The sequence below is a fragment of the Salmo salar genome, chromosome 05 (assembly GCF_965601325.2).
Source record: "Salmo salar chromosome 05, fSalSal1, whole genome shotgun sequence".
Classification (NCBI taxonomy): domain Eukaryota; kingdom Metazoa; phylum Chordata; class Actinopteri; order Salmoniformes; family Salmonidae; genus Salmo; species Salmo salar.
The window spans coordinates 59,355,409-59,379,954 of NC_138295.1; the positions used below are offsets into that span (position 1 = coordinate 59,355,409).

General features: G+C 43.7%; 3 protein-coding genes across 4 annotated transcripts; 1 reads left to right on the forward strand and 2 right to left on the reverse strand.

Annotated features, from left to right (window-relative positions):
• Positions 1-1,864: 1,864 nt before the first annotated feature.
• On the reverse strand, positions 1,865-10,921 carry tap1 (transporter 1, ATP-binding cassette, sub-family B (MDR/TAP)). The gene is given in 12 exon segments (NM_001123673.1): positions 1,865-2,575; positions 2,797-2,933; positions 3,158-3,317; positions 3,482-3,655; positions 3,753-3,941; positions 4,187-4,315; positions 4,598-4,795; positions 5,123-5,328; positions 9,196-9,326; positions 9,516-9,823; positions 9,924-10,253; positions 10,713-10,921. Coding segments are annotated over 11 exon segments (2,220 nt in total). The 5' UTR covers positions 10,242-10,253; positions 10,713-10,921; the 3' UTR covers positions 1,865-2,305.
• Positions 10,922-12,078: 1,157 nt separating this feature from the next.
• On the forward strand, positions 12,079-18,121 carry notchl (notch receptor, like). 2 transcript variants are annotated; one of them, XM_014200736.3, is made up of 11 exons: positions 12,079-12,408; positions 13,471-13,621; positions 13,930-14,262; positions 14,370-14,599; positions 14,770-15,103; positions 15,384-15,523; positions 15,662-15,735; positions 15,849-15,978; positions 16,688-16,785; positions 16,974-17,296; positions 17,412-18,121. In XM_014200736.3, the coding sequence occupies exons 1-11, from the start codon at positions 12,354-12,356 to the stop codon at positions 17,932-17,934; spliced, it is 2,391 nt and encodes a 796-aa protein (XP_014056211.1). In that variant the 5' UTR covers positions 12,079-12,353; the 3' UTR covers positions 17,935-18,121. The 2 variants fall into 2 exon arrangements, with proteins under 2 accessions (XP_014056211.1, XP_014056212.1); XM_014200737.3 differs by having other exon boundaries at positions 15,674-15,735.
• A 109-nt stretch (positions 18,122-18,230) lies between these two features.
• Positions 18,231-24,327, reverse strand: pbx2 (pre-B-cell leukemia homeobox 2). Its single transcript, NM_001139671.1, is given in 8 exon segments — positions 18,231-18,878; positions 19,058-19,146; positions 19,952-20,093; positions 20,215-20,350; positions 20,641-20,831; positions 21,249-21,493; positions 23,217-23,290; positions 24,087-24,327. Coding segments are annotated over 8 exon segments (1,197 nt in total). The 5' UTR covers positions 24,326-24,327; the 3' UTR covers positions 18,231-18,797.
• Between the last annotated feature and the right edge of the window lie 219 nt (positions 24,328-24,546).

Genomic DNA, 24,546 nt, shown 5'->3' on the forward strand with positions numbered 1-24,546 from the left:
TGATGGAGCGAATTGTGTTTGACCAAATACAATGCTATTTTTCAGAGAACAAGTTAACTACTGACTTTCAGCATGCATAGAGAAGGGCACTCAACTTGTACTGCACTGGCTCAGATAACAGATGATTGCTTAAAATACATTGATAATATGATAGTTGGAGCTGTATTATTTTCAGTGTAGCCTTTGAGTTTCTTCAATAACTATTTATGATCAATAACATCACTTGCTTTGGCTTTACATCACCTGAAATCACATGGTTGGAGAGTTATTTATCCAATAGAACACAGAGAGTGTTCTTCAATGGAAGCTTCTCTAGCATCACAGTACAGTGTCCCTTAGGGCAGTTGCATTGAGCCATTACTCTTCCCTATTTGAAAAATTATTTGCAACTGGTTTTACACATGTATGTCTGTTATGAAAAGATGTTAGATGTTCTGCGTTTTTTACTCAAAAATCACTGTACTCGTTGTTCAGACTCAGGTCTTGTCCCATCTTGATTAGTGCCTGGTAATATGGTCAAGTGCAGCAAAGAAAGACCTAGCAAAGACACAGCTGGCTCAAAACAGAGCAATACGCCAAATCCAGATTGTCTGCATAATCAAATAACATTCAGCTCAGACACCCATACATACCCACAAGACATGCCACCAGGGGTCTCTTCACAGTCCCCAAATCCAAAACGAATTCACAACTATGCACAGTATTACACAGAGCCAGGACTGCATGGAACTCCCTTCCATTTTCCAATTACTCAAGCTAACAGCAAAATTACCTTTTAAAAAAAGAATAAACAAAGTCGTGGATCGGCGTTGACAAACACATGCACACACAAATTATTTGTTTTACTTGTATTGTTTGAATTATTATAATTGTATTGTTTATATATCTTTGTGTTAAAATGTGTGCTACTGTCTATCAGTGTATTAGTGTTTTGTTACTTCTCATGTTTTGTGTTTTTTTTGACCCCATGGAATAGTTTCTGCCTCAGCAAAAGCTAATGGGGAAACAAATAAACAAATACTGTTGCTATGGTGTTACGACAGTTTAGCTGTGATGGACCCGGTACCAAAGATATTTATAACTAACCCAAGATAGTTAAGTCATTTACAGTGTAAGCAAATGAAATAGTGCGCAGAACAAGGGGGCAAAGCCAAGCACGAGCTAGCGAGATCCTATTGGCACGTTGTATCATGTATTTGCATATTTTCGTTAGGGTACGCCTCTGTGAAGTGCGCATGTGCCGAGACAGACTCAATTCGACCGTGCATTCCTAAACAATGCAATTATTTTTATCTTTCGCTAAGCGTCAAGTCTATAACACGCAGTGCACTGTGTTCGTAACGTTTCAGTTTTGGGAACAGCTAAAAGGGTTGAGATCAGATGTTTCATCGATGAGAACATTTGCAGAATGGCAGCGCATTTTCACCTAGTTCCATCCTCTCCCACTACCAGCGACTGGATTTATTTGGTGGGGACATACGTTTTAAACGGATGCTTCAGATGTTCAGCCCCTGTGACATGTTTGGGGTTCCCCTTGTCTGTGCTGCTACTGCTGCAGCATCTGGCTGCTCCAGCAGTGTACGTTTGTGGACCTAAAACTATGCTATTGCAACTGTTATGAAACTGCCTCTGTGTTAAGCATCATATTGCCTTCATTGGAAATACCCTCTAAACAGTAACAGTATTGCTGGAGGTCATTGTATGCGATTCGACTTTGGCATCATTATCTAGGCCTGTAGCAAAGAAATGTAAAAGTGAAAGCATGAGATGTGGGGTTTCCCACAGTAATACAGATCAACTGCAAACTTGCGGGTATTATGTAACCATTCCCCCACATTCAGATACTAAATGAAGAACTTATTTTAGAGAGCAGAATGTTTATTGTCATTAACACAGAACAGAAAACGGCTAATGTATTGTACTGCCTTGAAGACAATGTACACAGAAAACAACATTCTTTGGGATCCCTATTTACATAGTTATAACACAAATGTGGGAGAACAATTCAACAAAAATAAATGTAAAAATAAATACAAAAGGCATTTGGGGCATTAAGAATACTTAAGTTGCAGTATAGTGCAAATAGAAAGTTGAACATAGAAATGTGCTCTTTGCATGAAACATTTTATATTACATGACTGTTCTTGTAATTCGTTTTTTCTTTGAGTACCTCAAAATCACTTAGGGGAAATAATTGAACTGAAGTTTGATGCTATGATCTCAGAGTATTTGCAAAGCATATGTGATGCAGTAGAACTAGTAGATAATAATGTTGAAAATGTGAGATGGTGGCAGAAGTGGGATTTCAGTGTAAATTGAGGAGTGTCATGGGATTGGAGCCTTTGTTTCCGTTTTTCAGCTCCTCCCCTTCTTTGCGCTGGAAGCCAGTGTTCTGCTTGTTCACCAGGTCAGCATAGGTTCCACCTTTCTCCAGCAGCTCAACATGGCTCCCCTCCTCTAGCACCTTTCCCTCCTCAAGAACGACAATGTGATTGGCCTTCTCCACAGTGCTCAGCTTATGAGCAATCAGCAGCACTGAGCAGGGGTTTGAGTCCTTGAGCAGAGCTTGGTGGACCTAAGGACATGGAGAGAAACATGACGAGTATGTTTGAATTAAAGCCACTGAACTGTCAGAGATTAGCTGAGATTACAATACATTGTAAATCAAGTATTCATGTTAGGGAAGGAAACAGCCACCATTGTGTTATATTATGAGTAAATGATCAACAGAAACTGCTTAATCCCCCAAAAAATAGACCTGTCAGTGAAAGATAACAAGATTCAGAGTTATCTTACCAAATGCTCGCTCTCTGTGTCCAAGTTACTGGTGGCATCGTCCAGCACTAGAATCCGAGGCTTTCTGATCAGAGCTCTGGCGATGGCAATGCGTTGCTTCTGCCCTCCTGAAACCTGGCCTCCCTTTTCCCCGGCGTCTGTGGAATAAAGAACAACAATTAAGTATGAACAGTAGAGCTGGATAACACACATCCACCACAATCATGTCATCACTAGTTTAAGGAAGGAAAAGCACTAACAGTTCAAAGTCAAAGCTATGCAGAGAAAAGTGTAACTTTCTATCAGTAAGGACTAAACAAAGAAACAATATTACCAGTCCTATCAGGATGAAGTCAATATGAATGAAGCTTTTGGGACATACCTGTATCATAGCCATTGGGCAGGTCAGAGATGAACTTGTGGGCATTGGCCAGCTCAGCAGCCCGGTATATCTCTTCATCAGTGGCATCATCTCTGCCATATTTTATGTTATCTTTGACAGAACGAGCAAACAACACCGGCTCCTGACTCACCACACTGATCTGAGAGAAATTATTCATTTAGATAATGCATTTTTGTTGGTTAATAACTTCTTGGCAAACATTGTGATCATGTATTTTTCTTTAAAGGCTGGTAGCTAATTATGTTATGCACTAATATAGCTTAGGAGAAGAGTAACATTGCTTCCATTGCTGTTCATAATGACCTTGTCGTGTAGGTACTGGTTCTTGTAGCTGTGCAGTGGCTCTCCATCCAATAGGATCTCGCCTTCCTGGGGCAGGTAGAACCTCTCCAGCAGACTCACACAGGTGCTTTTCCCTGCTCCAGAAGCCCCCACCAAGGCAGTGATCTGCCCAGGCCTCAGCTCCAGAGACAGGCCCTGAGAGATAAATAGAAATTGTACTTTAATGTATATGTCATTTTAATTCATATCCAGTATATGTGTATACAGTATACTGTAAATATACTGTAGATACCTTGAGCACAGGTGTATCTTCCCTGGTAGGGTAGGTAAATGTGACATTCTTGAACTGAACATGTCCCTCAAGATTCTGTGGGGCGAGGGTGCCTTCTGGAGGAACCTGGGGCTGCCGGTCCACATACTCAAATATCTTCTCAGAGCCACCGATTGCCCTCATCACACTTGGGTAATACGACATCACGGCCTGTCAGACAGGACGTGTAAAAGCAACACTAGTAAGTGACTGTCAAAATGTTGCTACTCAAAACTCTAGTTGTGATTAAAATGTTGTGATACTAATAAATCATTTTGAACCCTATTTTACTGTAGAACAACTTGGCAGTGCCTTGTTAGGGCGTGTACATTTAGGTCTGTTTGGATTTGGCAGTAGGCATTAAACATAAAATGGCTGCGGGTAGATTGGATGGAGATTGTTAATCTCGGCCTTACCTCCACAGCAGAGGAGAATTGGAGCTCGTAGAGCACAAAGGCCACCAGGTCCCCACTGCTGACGGTCCCCCCTGTCACCAGACTACCGCCATAGTACAGGATACTGACCTTCAGGAACAGGCTTGACATCTGAGAGGGAGACAGATGGGGTTACTATTGATTATGACTAGGGCCCAGAGTTTTCCAGATCATGTAACCAGGAACAACTCTGGGACCTACAGTAGTTATAGTCTATAACAACTGCCCAGAGCTTTCCCTTGTCAGTTCACAAGGCCAGGAAAAACTCAGGGCCCTTATTACAGACAAATTCATGTACCCTCATGAGTCAATGTGCAATCCAAGCTCTTTGGAACTGAATTTGGATAAATTGCTCTCACCCTGTGACCGTTTACAATTGAAGCTGAGACTCACACTATTGGTCCAGGTTGAGGCTGCGTAGGCTGCTGCTTCCTCTTTATTCAGAGAGTAGGTTTTCTCCAGCCTCTTCCTGTAGCGCTCCGTCTCACCCTCCTCGTTGGCAAAGCTGCGTACTGTCTTCATAGAGGAGAAGGTCTCCGTGGCAACGTCATTGGCCTGGGCTAGTGACTTTTGAACCTTCGCACCGAGCTCCTGGGACAAAAACAATATTCACAGTTACCTTCTGATTGGTCAGGTAACGTTCTGTCTGCTCTGTAGTGCTATTTTTGGTGACTAACTTGTAGAGTCAAGATGTATGCAAACACAAAACTGCAACTCTCAGACAATGTTACTCATTATGGGAGGGTTCAGTAGTTCACAAAACTACCCCCACTATAGCCTTGTCCCAGATCTGTTTATGCTGTCTAGCCAACTCTTATTGTCATTGTCACCCCATACATTTTGTCAAGAAGACGCAAACAGATCTGGGACCAGGCTACATCCACTACAATACGTTAGAAAAGGTCTGATTTCCTGTACCTGGTGCCACTTGCCGGATATCTTTGGTATGACCCAGATGATAGGAAGCCCCATAGCGGTGAAGAGTGACAGCTTCCAGGAGAGATTGAGCATGAAGAGGAAGAGGAAAGTGACCCGCATGAAGTACCACATCAGCAGACTCAACTTCTCACTCAGAGACTCACTCATGTCGTTGGTGTCCGTGGTGATGCGTGACACAAGGTCACCTGGAACAAAGGTCATAGGTTAAGTTAGCCCCTTGGAGGGGACAGTGTGCAAATATATATCATATATATAGCGTAAAGCATAAATATATAGCATAAAGGTATCCTCTTCACTTTGAAGAAAGAAAGACCTGCACAATACTCTTGACATGATCACTTGTGTTTATTAAGATACTCTCCTTTTCACTTCAAAATACCTGGGGTATTTTGTCTCAGCTCCTGCTTTTCCCCAGTCTTTCTTTTTCGCGCCCTCCTGGTTTTGACCCTTGACTTTCTGGTCTCTGCCTGCCTGACCACTCTGCCTGTCCCTGACCCTGACTACCGTCCTGTACCTTTGCCCCACCTCTGGACTACCAACATCTGCGTGAGCCTGCCTGCCGTCCTGTACCTTTCCCCCACTACTCTGGTTATCGACCCCAGCCTGCCTTGACCTGTCGTTTGCCTGCCCTGTTGCTGTAATAAACATTGTTCCTCCGACACAGTCTGCATCTGGGTCTTACCTTCAAACCTGATAAAAATAAAGAATTCACTTGAGTAAATGAGGGATACATAGTATATTGAAAGCAGGTGCTTCCACACAGGTGTGTTTCCTGAGTTAATTAAGCAATGAACATCCCATCATGCTTAGGGTCATGTATAAATATGTCCAGCTGCCCATTATTTTGGCTACCATGGCTAGAAGAAGAGATCTCAGTGACTTTGAAAGAGGGGTCTCAAAGAGCATAGAAGGTTTAAAGGGTATGTGTGTGTCTCAGTCACCAGATCTCAACCCAATTGGGCACACATAAGACAGCGTTTTCCACCACCATCAACAAAACAAGAAATTAGGGATGCACGATATATCGGTGAGAATATTGGAATTGGCCGATTTTAGCCAAAAATGCCAACATCGACATCGGCCGATGTCTAGTTTAACGCCGATGTCAAAGCTGAAGTGCATACCTACATAACGTAGGTAGGTGACATAATGATGCCACGAAAAATACAGCGCTACATTTTCAACACAGCATTCCTAACCTAGGCCACAATGTCTGCGGTGTGAATCTATTTTGAAGTTTCAAAGGTAGATAACAAAAAGACTATATGCAACGTTTGTGCTGCTATTATTTCCCGAGGAGGGGAGAAAGTGAAATCTTTTAATACCACAAACCTAATAACTAATTTGAAAGTGCATCGCCCCCAGACGTTCAGCGACTACTTGGAACAAAAGCAGAAAAAAAAGATAAAGTTGAGCAGTCATTTGAAAGAGTAAGAAAATTTCAGCGAGACAACTCAAAGGCGAAATCCACTAATGCTAAGATAATGGAATTCATTGCCCTTGATAATCAACCGTTCTCTGTTGTGGATGATGTTGGCTTTCACCGACTGGTCGAGCACCTCGAGCCCCGGTACACACTACCAAGTAGATGCTATTTTTCAGATGTTGCCCTACCGGAATTACACAGTATTGTTGAATCGCACATCCACGAGCAACTTGCTATGGGCGTCGCTGCTATTAGCTTCACAACTGGCATTTGTACCAGCGACGTCAGCCCCATGAGCATGCTGAGTCTGACAGCACAGTGGGTCGACGAGGATTTAGTATTGAGGAAAGCCATATGCTCAAGAATGTGCTGGTTCTCATCCCGCTGCTGCCATTTCAATGGCATTTGAGAAAATGTTTGAAATTTGGAAAATCCCCAAGAACAAAGTACACGCTGTGCTACGTGATAATGCACATAACATGACAAAGGCTTTGGAAGAATGCGGAGTCGTCAGTTTGCCATGCATGGCACACACGCTGCAACTGGCTGTGAACGAAGGTGTTTTGGCCCAACGCAGCATTTCTGACACAGTGGCAACAGGTAGGAAGATAGTGGGTCATTTTAAACACTCACAGCTAGCATACCTGCAAGTAATTCAGGAGAAGCTTGGAGTGAATACGAAAAGGCTTAAGCAAGACGTTTCCACCAGATGGAACAGTACTTTTTACATGATGGAGAGCCTGCTGGAACAAAAACGAGTCCTTGGCATGTATGCAGCTGTCTATGAGTTACCTGCAACAATCAGTATGAACCAGTGAACTCTCATTGAAAACATGAACCCAGTCCTAGCTCTATTCGAACAACTGACTCGAGAAATAAGTTCTTCAACTGCATCTGCAGCAGACGTAATACCCTCTGTCATGGCATTGAAACGCCTGCTCAACAGAAATTCCGACACAGACAGTGGGGTTAAAACTTTCAAAAATACTCTACTAGACGCTGTGAACAAGCGATTTGGTGGCATTCTCTCTGAGCCTCTTTACTGTGTCGCCAACATACTCGATGCTAGGTACAAGGACCACTACTTCGATGCAGACAAGAAACAGGGTTTACATGAAATGTTACTGACACAGATGGACAAGATGGAAACGGACACAGTGACAGTGCGCACCGAAGAAGAGGACCCACGACAGAAGAGGCCACGGACAGACAGGGCTGAAACTTCCCTGCTTGACATGTATGATGAAATCCTGGTTGAGAATGAAAGGACTGAACAAATGAACAACAAAACAGCACAGCAAGTACGTGAAAGAAATAGGTTTTGATTATATTTTACTGGTAATGAGGACATGCGTAAATGCCAACAAAATAACTTTTTGTTGTGTGTGTGTGTGTGTGCGTGAGTGTGTGTGTGTGTGAGAGAGAGAGAGAGAGAGAGAGAGAGAGAGAGAGAGAGACGGACGCATTGTATTTTCATTTTCTGTTACTACATCGGCCAACATTTGCATGACAGAACCTACTATTCCCAGGAATGAAGATGCACTTGGACACTGGAGAAGTAACAAGCCCCGTTTCCCCATCCTAGCTAAAGCTGCGCGCAAGTACCTTGGTGCTCCCTGTACTAGTGTGGACAGTAAGCGCCTTTTCAGTGCAGCTTCACACATTGTAGACGATAAAAGAAACGACTCTCTTGTGACAAAGCCGAGCAGGTTCTCTTTGTGAAGAAAAACCTCCCCCAAATGTTAAAATTGTAAATGGACAGTCATATTGTAACCCTGCCATCTAGAGTCACTGGATAAATATTTACTAAGGCCAATGGCTTTCTGTTGTTCATTCATGGCTGGTATCGGTCAAGATTTTATTTAAATTTAAAACAAAGCAGTTTTGTTTTTTGTTTTTATTTCCTAAATGAAAGATGAGATGATGTGGTATACATTTGTTCTCATTTTACTAGTCAAGTCAGTTGAGCACATTTGAAGTTTAAGTTGTGCCATTTATAGCAGTTTATGACAGCCTAGAGACAGTCATTTCTTCAAGCAGTTAAATCTAAAATTATGAACTGCATTTTAGTTTAAACCAATATTTCTTTCAAAGCATTTAAGTTTATCCAAGATTGGATAGTAAGAAGAGCCACCAGCAACCATCTTTATAATGCGGGGCAGCTAAAATATTTGTGTCATGAATATCTGTTGTGCGATAAAATAGATTCATGGATGTGTCATTTTTCTAATTTACAAGTTATTAAACAATCTGTTCCTAACTGAACAAATGAACATATGACACTTGGTTTCAACTATTTAACTGTACTAGAATGCTTAAAAGGCTGCTAAAATGTTAAATATCGGCTATCGGTATTTTTTTTTTTTTTTTGGTAAGGAAAATATTGGATATTGGTATCGGGCAAAAATGTCATATCGGTGCATCCCTATTAGAAATTATGGAATTTCTCGTGGACGAATGGTGCCAATCTCTCCAATAAAGTTCCAGACACTTGTAGAATCTATGCCAGGGTACATTGAAGCTATCCTGGTGGCTAGTTGTGGCCCAACGCCCTATTAAGACACTTTATGTTGGTGTTTCATTTATTTAGGCAGTTACCTGTAGATTGCAATGAAATGTGACTCACCTGTCTGTGCTTTGTCAAAGAAAGCAATCTCCTGCTTCAGCACCGACTGGAAGACTAGGCCCTGGATGGAGGTGTGGATACGACTCATGGTGATGTTGTAGATGAGATCACACACAAACTCACACACAGCACTGAATGATAGAGATGGGAGAAGGAGGGCAAATAAACACGTTACTACAGTATCATTACAATAAATGCCCTGTGGAAGTGATTATTACACTTGAAACCTTCAAATGAAACAGCAGTATCAGACACTGAGCATCAATTGGAAGGACTCGAGAGTATCGTATCACCAATTATTGATATATGCTGTACTATACCTCATGACTGTAATCAGAGACATGACCATGATGGCGTGAGTAAAGGCTTCAGGCTCGTCTTCATTCATAATCCAGTCTGTCATTCGGCCGGTGTAGTGGGGAATAGCCATCTCACCAAGGGAAGAGATGACGACAAGACTCAGCACGGCTCCAAAGCGTATGATATAAGGCTTCATGTATCCCATCAGCTTCTCTAGAGAGGCGCCAGTCTTCTTCTGTGGTTCCTTGGTGGGCTTGGTAAGAAGAGAAGGGACGTAGCGTGTCCAGTACAAACATGCTACGACTGTTACGCAGTAGCCCTGAAGTAGCTGAAAAACAAGTGATTTTAGTCTGTGTGGTTTGTCAATTTTTAAAACAAAAAGGGTATATATATTAACATAATTATAGCAATATAGACTTGTCACCCACCCCCTGCCAGGAATGCCATCCCCATAGCTGCCCCAAGATGGACTGGCCACATGCCCAGAGAAGGCTGATGTAGAGTGGGCAATGGAAGCAGAGGACCCCCATGCTCTGGAGCCCCTCGAAGCTGCTCATCCATGGGGGACTTCCAGGGAATGTGAAGGTGAGAAAGAGGTGGAGGCCGGCACGGAGCAGGCTTCCACCCCACAAGGTGATGATGGGATGGTGGAGGAGAAGAGGGGAGAGTTGGGCCAAGCGGACTGTCTGCACCACACACACATCCATGCACAGGAAGAGCAGCGGAGAGAAGTTCATTTTCGGCATTCTGAACAGGCTCTAGAACAGGAGGTTGGGAGAGACGGATAATGAGGTTGAGGAACATCATATCCAGGGGTTAAATTGAGGAGGACTAAGTGGGATAGCATATGGAACATGAAATGTGCACATAGATCTGTTATAGCGTATTATGGAAAAAGTGGCAATTTGGGAATTAGTTCGCACGAAATCCCAATTAACCCCCTGGGACATAGATTATCTGAAAATATTGGAGGGAGTTTGACCATTTAATGAAAAACAGCTGACCGACTAATAAGGGACAGCATTGGGTGCTAGAGTGTGTATTCAACTCTTATCTTATGCTTCATTTTTACTTTCACTTTCAATTAGGTGAATTTCAAAGTTGTTTAGGCTTCTTGATGGATATGACGAATTGTAACAACACATTACAATACATGCTGTAATATATAACACAATATAACACGTTTAAATAGCTTTTTAAAAATATAGACTACTCACGTTTGCATGTGGGCTCTTACGATTGAGGTTGCAATTTCTTCTGAATGTCAAGGAAACGATAGCCTATATCTATTAAGAATAGATCTAGCTTATGTTCTATGTTACACACTCATATCATATAAAGGGCAATATTATTATTATTCTAGTTATGCAGCAGCAGCCTGCGACTGGACTTGACCCCACGTTCGAGTTGATGATTGTGCTTCATAATAGAAACCGAAAGTAAATAAAACTGGAAAGTCCCTTTTGAACGACCCGCCCCCTCTTGACATTGGCAAAGGCCGATTTTAGATTAATTATACTATGCTATACTTCATGTGAAACGAGTAGGTGATTGCTGTGTAAGGGCTTGGTATATATGAAAATGTTGTACAGTAAACTACTTACTGGCTGATTCACCTTTGAACTTGAAAGGAATCTAATATAGAATAGCGACATCGTGTGGAAAGCTTGATGACCTACACAATGATAATCGTAATCATTATCACTACCATCATTGAAACATTATTTCCATGATCATCTATTGCATATTTCCCTCGACAATGCACAACAGCCTAATGTTTATATATATAAACTCATCATATAAAAAAAAAACGATTTTAGGTTTTTGCCCAGATAATGAGTAAGTAGTATGTCTTAGCCTGAAATAGACCCCCCCCCCCCCCCCCCCCCCCCAAACTTGAAAAGTCACACAATCTTTGTTGTACCACCTGCTGTGAGGCTGTTTCTTGGCACAATTGATGAGTCCTGAGGTTAAGGATGAATGGCAGAACCTCATAGTTTCCTGTTCCTGGATCCATCCTTTCATTTGAGACAGATGACATATGGGCCTGCAGCTATATCTGTCTATTTTAAGACCCACCACATTCCTGGAGGTTATTATCTCTTCTTTGTGATTTTGAAATAGTTTTATTTGTCGTTTGCAGTAGATAAGATGATTTTTTTTTAAATGCAGAGAGCATGCTCCTGCATGGGAAGTTAAAAAAGTGATATATGCAGGCCTACTCCAGGGCCTGTATTCATAATGTGTTGCCTTTTTTAACGTAATTAATATGATTGCATGAACGGGGGGACTTAGATTGCCTCATGAATATAGGGCCTGGTTCATTTGAAAGATTACATCCTGAGGCATTATAATCAGTAGAAAAGCAGACTGCAGACTCACACAAAGACCACACACACACACACACACACACACACACACACACACACACACACACACACACACACACACACACACACACACACACACACACACACACACACACACACACACCCCGCTCCTATTGTTTTCCACACAGTAGCAGGAAGTTGTCCACATATTTCCGCATTGCTTCTGAAAAATAATTAGAGAAAGGGAGGTAGGTGGTAGCAGCACTGGAAGTTGGGGTGTACCACTTTAGATATAAACTGTGCACATGGTCCCATTGCGAACGCAGTCAGGAGCGCAGTGAGACAGTAAGTTCTCCAGAAGAGACCCAGAGAGATACCCCACAACACTGTAGCGGAGTACAGTCCTGCCGGACCTGCTATAGCCGGACCAAGGCATTGGACCTAGTAACCGCACTGGTACAGCTGGGAGGATAGTGAGAGAGAGTAGGCTACTGCCGTCTCCATCCTCTCTGGGACCTGCCTGGCTCAATGATGCTGGTGCTGTGGACGGCTGTTCTGTTGGGTTTGAGCAGGTGGTGTCGAGGTGAGTCCATCTTCCAGCTATTATCTTGTTGATATGATGTTTGATACCTGTGAGAGTGAGGTAGAGTCTCTACTAGGTAATCGTCTAAAGAGAGGAAGTCCTACATGGTACTTCCTAGCAACCCTGAGGAATGCACAGTGATGCCGAAACGTTGATAAATACCCATTAAGTTGATGGGAGTTTATACATGGAGTATGCGACTTTCTTTATTTTGATACTTCCCAGCAACAAAACATACTTTTTTTTTACATTGATGTTCTCACTTCTATGTTTTATAGATTTCTGAGGATATATCATTAGGAGAAAATACTGTGACGTACTTGACATATACTGCTCTCACATCCTTTCATCATCACTTTATAAGATGCTGCGTGAATGTGTCACTGATTTAAAGATATGACTGACCAAAAAGTGCTTTGCTTGCATAAGAGTCAAAGATTGTACTGCATTTCCTTGAATGTTCACTGCTATACAGTACACCATGTCTAATCCCAACTCTCCTGTGCTATGATTTTTTTGTCCCTCACACACCTGCCAAGCCTCTCCATTGTCCCATTCCATTACATTCCTCATCGCCAGGGTGACAACCTCCGACCTTCATCCAGTCTCAGCCCACTCCATTTCCTGTTGCTATTCGCCTCTCCTGGAAACTTCCTGTTTGTGTCAGGCCACTTATTTCCCGTTTCATGGTTCATGCCAAGGACACACCTTTCATAGCCTGCCTGGCTGGCACGGTACCAAGCATTGTTAACAATGAATGCTTGGTGGTGATAGATACACCTAGGCCTACACAATACACAGCTTGAAAATGTAGGTCAAACCACAGGTTCTTGCTTGATATAGTAATACAGTATTGTAATTAATGGATGCTTTTATCCAAAGTGATTCAGTTTAAGTTAGTATATTAGTATCAAGTGGGAATCCAACCTTTGTGTGTGTGTGTGTGTGTGTGTGTGTGTGTGTGTGTGTGTGTGTGTGTGTGTGTGTGTGTGTGTGTGTGTGTGTGTGTGTGTGTGTGTGTGTGTGTGTGTGTGTGTGTGTGTGTGATTTCTCCCCATGTAGCAGCAGTGTCTCCTGGTGGTGACCCCTGGGCCCAGTGTCCGTCCAGACAGTGTAAGGCCAAGTTTGGAGATGGGTCATGTGATAAAAAGTGCACTGAGCCTGAGTGTCTGAGAGACGGGTTCGACTGTCTGAGAGACAAAGGACGCTGCAAGTAAGACACTGTAGCAGCAGGGAGATCTGGGCTGCATTTCATTCCAGGAAGATGTTCCATCCCCTCTTCCCTTTGTTCACCCTCCTTCATGGATCTGATAGGACTGGATATGTGAAAGCAATATGGTGACTTACTCTTACCCAGTAGTCTCATATTCATGGTGAGGAGAGTGAATAAGAGCAGAGGGGAGAGAACATTTTCCTGGAATGAAACCCACCCTGGTCTTTCACTTTCCTTTTTGTATACATCCAGATGTTTCAGCTGGGGTTCACGCTTTTTCTGCATCCTTCCAACTATCCCCCTCTCAGTTCAGGCCACATCCACTACTGCCGAGACCACTATGCCAACTCCTACTGTGACCAGGGCTGTGAAAGCGCCGCCTGTGGCTGGGACGGGAGTGACTGTCACAGGCACCACATCCCTCTGTGGGCTAAGGGTACCCTGCTCCTGCACACCTACGTCCCCCTGCAACACGGCACATTTTCCAACAGTTCCCTTCTCTGGGCCCTCAGCACCCTCCTGCAGACGCCCCTCAAACTGCGCGGCACGGTGCCCCTTGACCCCAGCAAGGACCTCTTCACCTTTCATCCCCAGCAGCTCGAAGACCTGCTGGCTCAAGCTTCTTCGGATGACTCAAATGGGTAACTATAAAGAGATTATGATTTTGCTTCCCCTAATTTTTTACCTTAACCTAGTCTCTTTTGTTAACATCCCATCAATGTCCTCACTCCCCATCTCTCTAAAACAGCTCTCTCCTATTCCTGCAAGTGGATAACAGGCCGTGCTCCCGTCTTCCTTCTACCTGTTTCCCATACGCCACCGAAGCAGCTAACTTCCTACGGGCTGCTACGTCCTCGACTCATGTGTCGGTCCCCTCTCACCCAGAATTAAAGGCCATTATTAGTGTAAGAGGGGTTGGGGAGGAAATAGGAGGGAGAGAGGAGGACCCAGTTGAGGAAAAAGAGGACACTAATGATGGTATGTATCCTGTTACATAGTGCGTGTATGTGTGTGTGTGTGTGTGTGTGTGTGTGTGTGTGTGTGTGTGTGTGTGTGTGTGTGTGTGTGTGTGTGTGTGTGTGTGTGTGTGTGTGTGTGTGTGTAAATGTGAGTACCACCTAATATCTCTGCCCCCCTTCTCCACACAGGAGCAACACCTCCATGGCTATGGGCTGTGATCGGAGTGGCAACGGGCCTGGTACTGGCGTTGGTCTTGATGGTTGTCTTGGTGATCAGAAGGGTGAGACGACGACGAGCAGAGAGGGAGGGAGGAGGAGAGAGGGTTAGGCACAGATCCACTGTCACTGGGAATGACAGCGGAGCCAATGTGGCCAAGGCATGGGCACAGCACACACCCCACCGAGAGCAGAGGGGCAGGACAGGGAGAGAGAAAGACAGGAATGGGATAAAGAAGAAGAAAGCAAAGGAGGCTGAGAAGAAAAGACGCAGAGAGCCACTGGGGGAGGATGCCATTCGACTGCGGTGAGCGAAGATGAATGATTATGGGAGAAGTTAGAGGATGTTCATTCTTGTAAATCAACAGTGCTGTGATCAGATAACAGTTTGCTTCATTGTAATGGGTTGCATGGCTTTCAGTTGTTTCCATTAGGGGCATTTTAAACTAACTGAAGTTTTACTCTGTCTGTAAGATAAAACTGTTGTGTTGGACTACCTCTATTTTACACAATATTAGTGATACTGTAGTCATATCACTAAGTCTGCACAAAGTACTGCTATTCAGAGCATAAACGTATGATTTCAGGCCCCTGAAAAAGGACCTGGATATTGGAAGTGACACTGACTTTACCCAGAGTTCTATGGAGGACATCAACAGGTCCATCTGTGACCACCGAACGCAAGAGCAGAAGCACTACCGCAGCCCCCCACAATCACCCATACAACGTAAGATCACCTGATCATGGTTAACATACTGTATTAATAGGCTTGTAAAATGATTCATTATTCCTTTACATTCATTTGTCACAGAATAATTTACGGTTTGCACAACGTAACTAAGCATGTAACTAAATTGACGTTCAGCTCCACTTTTAGCTCCCCCAAGAGGATGGGAGAGAAATGCTGTCCCGTCGCCACATCACAGAACACCCAATCAAGTGAGTTCCATAAATATTCTACATAAATGTCAATATGTTTATTTAAATTGTAGATAATGCTGGTTATTATTCACAGTATTATATTTTGACCGTACCAAACATTATTTTGACAGTCTGCTTCGGTTCAATGGTGTGGTCCAGATGGTTCAGTGGTCCTGATTCGTGCGGTCCGGAGTGGGCTTGACCGTGTGGTACTGGAGCTGCTACGAGCTGGGGTGCCGGTCAACAACACAGACCACACTGGTATCACTTTACTCTCCCAATTTCCCAATTACATTATTAACCAAAATGTAGGTTAGACGGTAAAATAAACCAAGTAAACGAAACTTCCCTGTAGAGTGTCATGGGAGGATTATTGTGCAAATGTATTTTAAAAATCAATATTGCATGGAACAAATGTCCATAAATGTTATGTAGCTTCCATGGGTGTAATAACGAGCTTATAAACACACTGCCTCACATACATATTACTATATTGTATTACTTTGAGGGGTTGAGTAACCAGTGTAACTGACCTCATCTCTCTCTGGTCCTCCCCATGTGTCCCTTCTCTTCTCTTCTGTTCTGGTAAAACCTCCATGGCTTCCCACTCTTCCCTTCCATTCCTCTCTACAGCACCCCTGCTGCCTCCCTCTCAAACTGATACAGAAGTTAATGTGCCCTAGTGCCCAGGCAGTGTGGATGTACCATATTAACCTTCATTGCTCTTCTCTTTCTCTCTCTCTCTCTCTCTCGCTCTCTCCCTCTCGGGCTGATTCCCTAGTCCCTCACCATCATTTTCATTCTCATTTCCTCCCTTTCAAAATCTCCCTCTTCCCCATCTTTCACCCTTTGGGCTTGACTCTGTTGTATAATGTTTGTTCACTGGCTGACTTACTCCCTCTCTTTCTGTACTGAACTCCCACCTTCCTTCCCTCACCTTCCTCCACTTGAAATACACTCTCTCTCCCAGGGAGATCAGCCCTCCACTGGGCATGCTCAGTTAACCACCTCTCCTTGACAAGAACCCTCACTCGCTACGGTGCTGCGGTGGACCTACAGGACAACAAGGTACCAAGGCCAGCAGAAGCCTCTGCTTTTATGATTCTTCACATACTTGTATGAAGATTTAGGAAGAGGAACTTCGAAGAAACTATGTTCAGTTAAATCTGCGTAGAATGGTTCAACTTTAGGGTACTCTAATATTATTGCTTTGACACTCCCATTCTCTGATATATACCACTCCCATTATCTGATAGGGTGAGACTGCTCTGTTCCTCTCCGCCCTCCATGGTTGCTACGACACCGCTCGGTTCCTGCTCCTGAACGGGGCCAATCAGGATCTGTCTGATCGGAGAGGACGCCGGGCACTGGATGTTGCCCGAGAGGGCATGCATCATCAAGTCCTGGAGCTCCTATTGGCTCACAGGGTTCAGAGAGGGCGTATTCCTATGGAGCAAGCCAATGATATGCTGTGGGATGAGCGTGCCTTGCTGTATAGCCAATGGGTGAATTCCCCTGGGAGAAGTGCCTCCTTCTCTGGTGTCATAGGGCATCGGGATATGTCTTCGCCTCCACCAAGGTAAAGTCTTGTGGCATTTAGCACATCTACTCACAATAACACTTAGCAATTTACTCATTTTGATAAGGCAAATTCATCACTGCCTACTCGTATGATCTCCCTCTTCTTTTGACAGTGATTGGTCAATGGGCAGAGTGCAGTGCCCTTCCCCTCAGAACTGGCGGCCACAGCTCAACCAATCAGCGACCGCATTGGTTACCCCAAGAATCATGGGGCGTCCACCACGGCCAATCAGCACTCTGCAGGAGGTTACCTCAGAGGACGAAGATCGCGAAAGGCCCCAGGAAGTCCCGAGAGCAGCGACGCCGCACTTCCTGTTACCCCAGCCTGCTCCTCGACAGCGGTCCTTCTCCTGTACCCAGAATGCACTGCAGCGTCGCTCCAGTTCACAGCAGCCCGAACCGACATATGTTGCCTTATCAGAGAAAATAGCCAATGAGCCCATAGAAAGAGTGACCATAGTCCCTCCTACAGATGCTCCCACCCAATCAGATCGCAGATCAATAGTGGATAGTAGCGACAACCCCAGCAGGGCAGCGCCAGAGATTGAGGCAGCGAGTTTTAAAAAGGCAGACCAGAAAGCCCGAAGTGAGAAGCTAAATAACCACATGCCTGACTCTAACCAAACAGCTTTGTAAGGGAGAGGGCTCTGCTGTGAGATATCATGCTGAAATTACCCCAAATACCATCATGTCAATCATGTGCTGTTTACATTTTCTGTAAAAGGCCATTTAGGGCCATTTCCCCTAAATAACAGTAGATTGACAGACGGGAAATAAACTCAGTCAATAAATGAGTAACTTAATTTACTCTAAATATCTAAATATCTAAATCAATAAACGAATAATGTTCAATTTTTTCTTATTCTGCCATATTAGGAGGTGACCTGTCTCTCTTATGCTAATATCAACCAATCAAGACAAACCAACTGACTGTGAATACAGAGTCTTTACTGTAAAAGAGGTAGAGAGAATACAGGTGTTTTTCACTCACTGTACAGAATGACAGCACTGTTGATATACTCATTCAAACTGTTAACATAACCAGCACACACACTTCATTCATGATATAGACACACACAGACAAAACAGCCCAGTAGAAAAGAGAAAACAAACACACAAAATCTTTGGATTTTCTCTATTGCCCCCACATCCTCTAAATGCAACTATATCTGAGCTTTAAACGAAAATCCTAAAATATTTGTAACAGCATTAATAATATAGCCTAATAAAACAATGGTAATGCAATTTCCCAAGCCTCCCTGCCCACATACCACAGTAACATATAAAGTAGTGGAAAACAAAACCCATGATCCCAATACAAAACATCACACACACACACACACTCAGCTCATACAAACATAATGAACAGTATCATTGGACAATAAGAAACAGAAAAGACATACAAAAACTGCAGCCAAGTAAGAGTGATATCATTCTTTCAGTCTTTTTCCGTTGTCAATCTTTCCATCTATGTCATCAACACAAAGTGGGCGAGGCCATCAGTCAGAGTCTCCTGAGTGGTCGTTTCCTGGGGAAGTGGCAGAGGGGGGAGTGTTTTGCCCTTGCCAGTTCCCATTAGTCTGCCAAAGAGAAAAAGACGTGGTGACTTGTAGTGGCATTAACCTACATTAACCCCGCTCCACTCCAATGCAACTCCTCCACAAGGTTGTTGTTGTGAATGAGAATGTGCTCTCAATTAGATACGAGCTAAAATAAAGATGATATGTAACATGAAGTGAATGACAGTGAAGTTCCATACTTGTGCTCCCATGAAGACAGGCTGCTCTCCATTCATTGGTGGAACACCCAGGAAAAGGTCTGGTCCAGTGAGTGAGAAGCCCCCCGATCCTGTGGAGGAACAAAGGGGGAGACGTCTTTAATAGGGGCTACTAGGCCTACAACATCAGCCTGGTCCCAGATCTGATTGCGCTGTAAAACCGACTTCTATTGTTGGGCAAGGAGTTGGCACAACAGCACAAAAGGCCCAATTCCGACTTAGAAAATGACGCCTTTCTTACGCAGGCCTTTCCTACGCACTTCTCAGTAGTTGTAATTCAGACATATCTTATTCAGTTGCGTAACGGGCTTTGCAGACATGGTTCCCTTGCATGCGCTGATTAAATGTAATTCAACCGCTGAAAATCCTCCCACTTGCTGGTCAACCGATTTTCTTGTGGAGTTTTCATTCAATAGGGTTTTCAGCACATTTATTTTAAGCCATCCCTTTAAATAAGGTGTACCTTTAAGTTCGAATTTTGTTGACAGACTCAACAGAATATATTGAGAGAATTGGTACGGAATATTAGGGATCAATCAAAGAAAGACATCTAAATATATGCATATTCGTCTCCGTTTCAGCACCAATTGGTAGATTTCAAAAAATACTCTGATCTTGTAGATTATTTAGGGTAGGAAAGTATTTATGAAAAGAAAAGAGCTTTGAATGGGATGAGTGGGAGCGTCAAGAGACCAGAGGTGACAGAGCGGGTTGGAGTGTAAGGTTTGAGCATAGTCTGAAGGTATGGAGGGGCAGTTCCCCTTGCTGATCCGTAACACAAAAACACTAACAACCCATCGATTTCTACTACCAATTGAACCATACACTCAAAACAGTGTGTATCACTAGGCCTGGCTTCCTTTCCTCAGCTCTTACCTGTTGAGTTGGGCGTGTGTGGAGAGTCCTCGTTCTGTGTCGCCACGATGGCCGTCTTCATGGCATAGATGTTGGCCTCCTCTTGGAACTTCCCGATGTTCTTCTTGTAGCGGATTCTCTTGTTGCCAAACCAGTTGCACACCTGTTCAATTAACGAGCCAGTAAGAGGCTGGTCAATGGAGTCAACTGTATATGGACGTATCAATGGGTGAGCTAATAGTAAATATATGACGCATATACTTATACTTATGACACAAGGTTACCTGAGAGACAGTGATGCTACACTGTTTGGCTAGTTCTTCTTTGGCCTCTTCACTGGGGTAAGGGTTGGCGAGATGGGAGTAGAAATACTCGTTCAGGACTTCCGTCGCCTGCTTGCTGAAGTTACGTCTCTTACGCCTGACAACACAAAGGTGAGTGTGTTGAGAGTGGGCATGCAACCCAGGCAGAAGTATACATTTCACAACTACAGTAACAACTGATATTGACACACAATAGTCATTCACAACCTGCACTGTAATAACATGATTATGCACTGTAAATATGACTGGTATGACCATGAACCACTGTTCATTTATGGAATGTTTTACTCTTCATTAAAAATACTACCTGTACATGAATTGTCATTCACTGTCATGGCAGGTTTTGACAGGTGTTGTGTCACCCCAATAACAGTGTTACACGCTGACCTGGCGTCGAGGAAGCGGGACCTCAGGATCATAACGGCCTCGCAGGTGCTCTGCTTGAGTTGTGTCTGGATGGAGCTGAACTTGCGGTGGATGATGGCCACCATGCGCTCGATCTCCCTCGGTGACACCGGCCGCGTTCGGGACTGCTCCCTCAGCAGGTTCATCACGTGGGTAGTGAACTCACTACATGCCTACAGGAGACACGGAGAGCGAGGATTGGAGACAGATATGACCGTCAGTTGAGCTCAAAGGATGGAAGTCAACAGCGGGCCGACACTGTTGACGTCGGTCATTTATGTTCACGTTCAATTATCTCACCTAAATTAAAACATCACCTCATTTTAGTTTACTTCGCAAAAGGGTGTAATTTTCAGTGTGTGCAAAGTGTCAAGTCCCTCCACCTCAAATCAAGTACAGCCACTGACCCCAGCACACGTGTATGTCAGAGTCGATATGAGTTTGAATCCGGCCCACTGCTCTTTGACTCACCCTCCCTCTATCTTAACCGTCTTTCCAACACTTTACTATCTCTTCAATAAAGCAAAAAAACAATACAAAAGGATTGGGACTGCCCCCCTGCTTGAAAAAAGCAACAACTAGAAAAGTACCTGGTCATATTTCTCCATCTCAGTGTGATAGATGTTGCGAATCTGGCTCAACTTGCTTTTGTAGTCTGAGTGTTCCAGTGAGCTGTCTGGCGACATCCCTCCAGAGCTGGTGGCTGCGGACACCGCCGCTGCCGCCCCGCCACCTTTCTCCGGCCCAGCCACACCCTCCGCCAGCAGCATGTTGTCCAATCGCACCAGCTGTGGGTCCTGTGATTCTTCCTCCTGAGCATTTCGCATTGATAGGCCTGCAACAAGAGAGGTCTGTCAATCTGATTCATGGTAAATTAAGAGTTACAATGTCTCCTATTACACTGAACAAAAATATCAATGCAGCATGCAACAATTTCAAAGATATTACTGAGTTACAGTTCATATAAGGTAATATGTCAATTGAAATACATTCATTAGGCCCTAATCTATGGATTTCACATGACTGGGAATACAGATATACAAAAAAAGTAGGGGCGTGGATATGAAAACCAGCCTGACCGAATCTGGTGTAGCCACCATTTGCCTCATGCAGCGTGACACATCTCCTTCACATTGAGTTGATCAGGCTGTTTATTGTGGCCTCTGGAATGTTGTGCCACTCCTCTTCAATGGCTGTGTGAAGTTGCTGAATATTGGCAGTAACTGGAAAACACTGTCGTACACGTCAATCCAGAGCATCCCAAACAATGGGTGACATTGTGCAGGCCATGGAAGAACTGGGACATTTTCAGCTACCAGGAACTGTGTGCAGATCCTTGTGACATGAGGTCTTGCATCATCATGCTGAAACATGAGATGATGGCGGCAGATGAATGGCACAACAATGGGCCTCAGAATCTCGTCACGGTATCTCTGTGCATTCAAATTTCCATAGATAAAATGCAATTGTGTTCGTTGTTCGTAGCCCATACCATAATCCCACCGCCACCATAGGGTGCTCTGTTCACAACGCTGACATCAGCAAACCACTTGCCCACATGACGCCATACACACTGTCTGCCATCTGCCCGGTACAGTGAAAACCGGGATTCATCCGCAAAGAGCACACTTCTCCCGCGTGCCATATCCATCGAAGGTGAGCATTTGCCCACTGAAGTCAATTACGCTGCCGAACTGAAGTCAGGTCAAGAAATTCTTCTGTTGTGCATTCCCACAGTTTCATCACCAGTCCGGATGGCTGGTCTCAGACGATCCCACAGGTGAAGAAGCCGGATGTGGAGGTCCTGGGCTGGCGTGGTTACACATGGTCTGCTTTGTGAGGCTGGTTGGATGTACCGCCAAATTCTCTAAAACAACGTTAGAGGCGGCTTATGGTAGAGAAATGAACATTCATTTCTCTAGCAACAGCTCGGGTGGACATTCCTGCAGTCTGCATACCAATTGCACACTACCTAGAGTTATCTGTGACATAACTGCACATTTTAGAGTGGCCTTTTATTGTCCTCCGCACATGGTGCACCTGTGTAATGATCATGCAGTTTAATCAGCTTCCTGATATGCCACACCTGTCAGGTGGATTGATTATCTTGGCAAAGAGAAATGCTCACTAACAGGGATGTAAACAAATTTGTGCACAAAAATGCATATGGAAAATTTCTGGGATATTTTATTTCAGCTCATGAAACATGGGACACTTTACATGTTGCGTTTACATTTTTGTTCAGTGTATATTCAAATATTATCCCTCTGAGGTACAGACTTGGAGAAGCACTTTGTGGATGAAACATATAAAGGAAGGGTCATCTTGCGGCAATATTTGAAAAGTCATCATACACAATACATCTTTGTTGAAAATGTAAAATAGCTAGAGAATTGTCTAACTGTCATCTAACTGCATGGATTATGCGCAACTCATTATTATTGTGATGGAGTCAACATCATCTTCTGTTTTCATCACAGATGGCCAGAAACTTTTAAACGAATTAGCAACAAGTTTAAAATCAAACAAAGGGTTTCAATTAGTGAAAATGAACTTACCTGTTTTCTCTTTGATCTCACATAAGACGCTGAACAAAGCTGGTTTCATTCGATGGCAATTCAATGCGTGTTTTCTGACGATTGGAAAAAAACATTATTATTATTAGCTAACTAACGTTGCTACTGTAGCTGTATATCTAGCCAGCTATTTAGCAACGAGCCATTAGCACCAACAAAATATTTGTTTAGTTAGCTAGCTCCCTGCTTTCACACGCTTTATATAGCTAGCTAACGTTAACTAGATGTCATACACAACAACAAACATCGGCTCTGTTGTTCGTGACCTTTTGACTGGAGTTCACTGCAGCCTGCTATGCTAACGTTAGCTACGTAATGCTATGGCTAGCTAGCAGCAGCTACAATATGTAGCTAATATGTTAACATTTTATTCGTAGAACAAATGTAGCATGAAATGGATAATGCCAAGATTATGGCCACAATCCGTTTATAATATCTTGCTATTCACTAACATGTAAATCTAACCGGCTAACGCGTTAGTAGTAACACATTAGCAAGCTAACAATAAAGCAATAGAGCATAGCTAGCTAACTGGCCAGTTTTAGCTTAGCAAGAATTCACCCTCTTCATCGAGTTAGCCACAAAAACAACTTCGGTTTTTATACATTTCACAACAACAACATGCGTGTAAATAGGCCAGGAGAAGAAGTAATAACTATTTAATAAACAACGTATCATGACACAAAGCCAGTTAGCTAGCTAGCAACGTTGGCTACCTAGCAAGCTTATTAAAAAACTTCAAAGTAGATCAAATTGAAAACTTCTGAAAACTTTAGCTAACTCTTGGCCATTGAGCAAATTTGCAGAAATGTGTAGCTAAATCTGATTAAGTTATAAACAATTGTGACTAACTTTGCTTGTGCTTCGTCCAAACTTTGGTCGGTGATGGTCATGATTTGTTGCAATATGTCACCAATGTCTCTGCGGCTTTCATGTCCATTTTCTGCGCCTTCGTGGCCCGTGTCTCCGTCGGAGCGGTGGTGGGAAGATGGATGAACCGAGTTTAGAGGGTGCATACCGGGGTGAGAGCTCAGGCCAAGGCCCCGGCCGTTAGAGGGCCCGTTGCCAGTGAGAGGCTGCTGCTGCAACATCCTGAGCGGCACACAGTGGCGCCGACGAGTAATCACAGTCACACACCCTTCAAAACTCAAACACTAGAGCAGGCCTGCACTAGAGTCCCCTAGCGATTGACAAAGAAAAAGTCTCGAACAAGAATGTTCATAAAATTCGAATTGTACTCCAGACAGAGCCCATAGGCTACTGTACTAGGGATATTCATAGCTATGACTTTTAAACTAAGTAATTATTATGA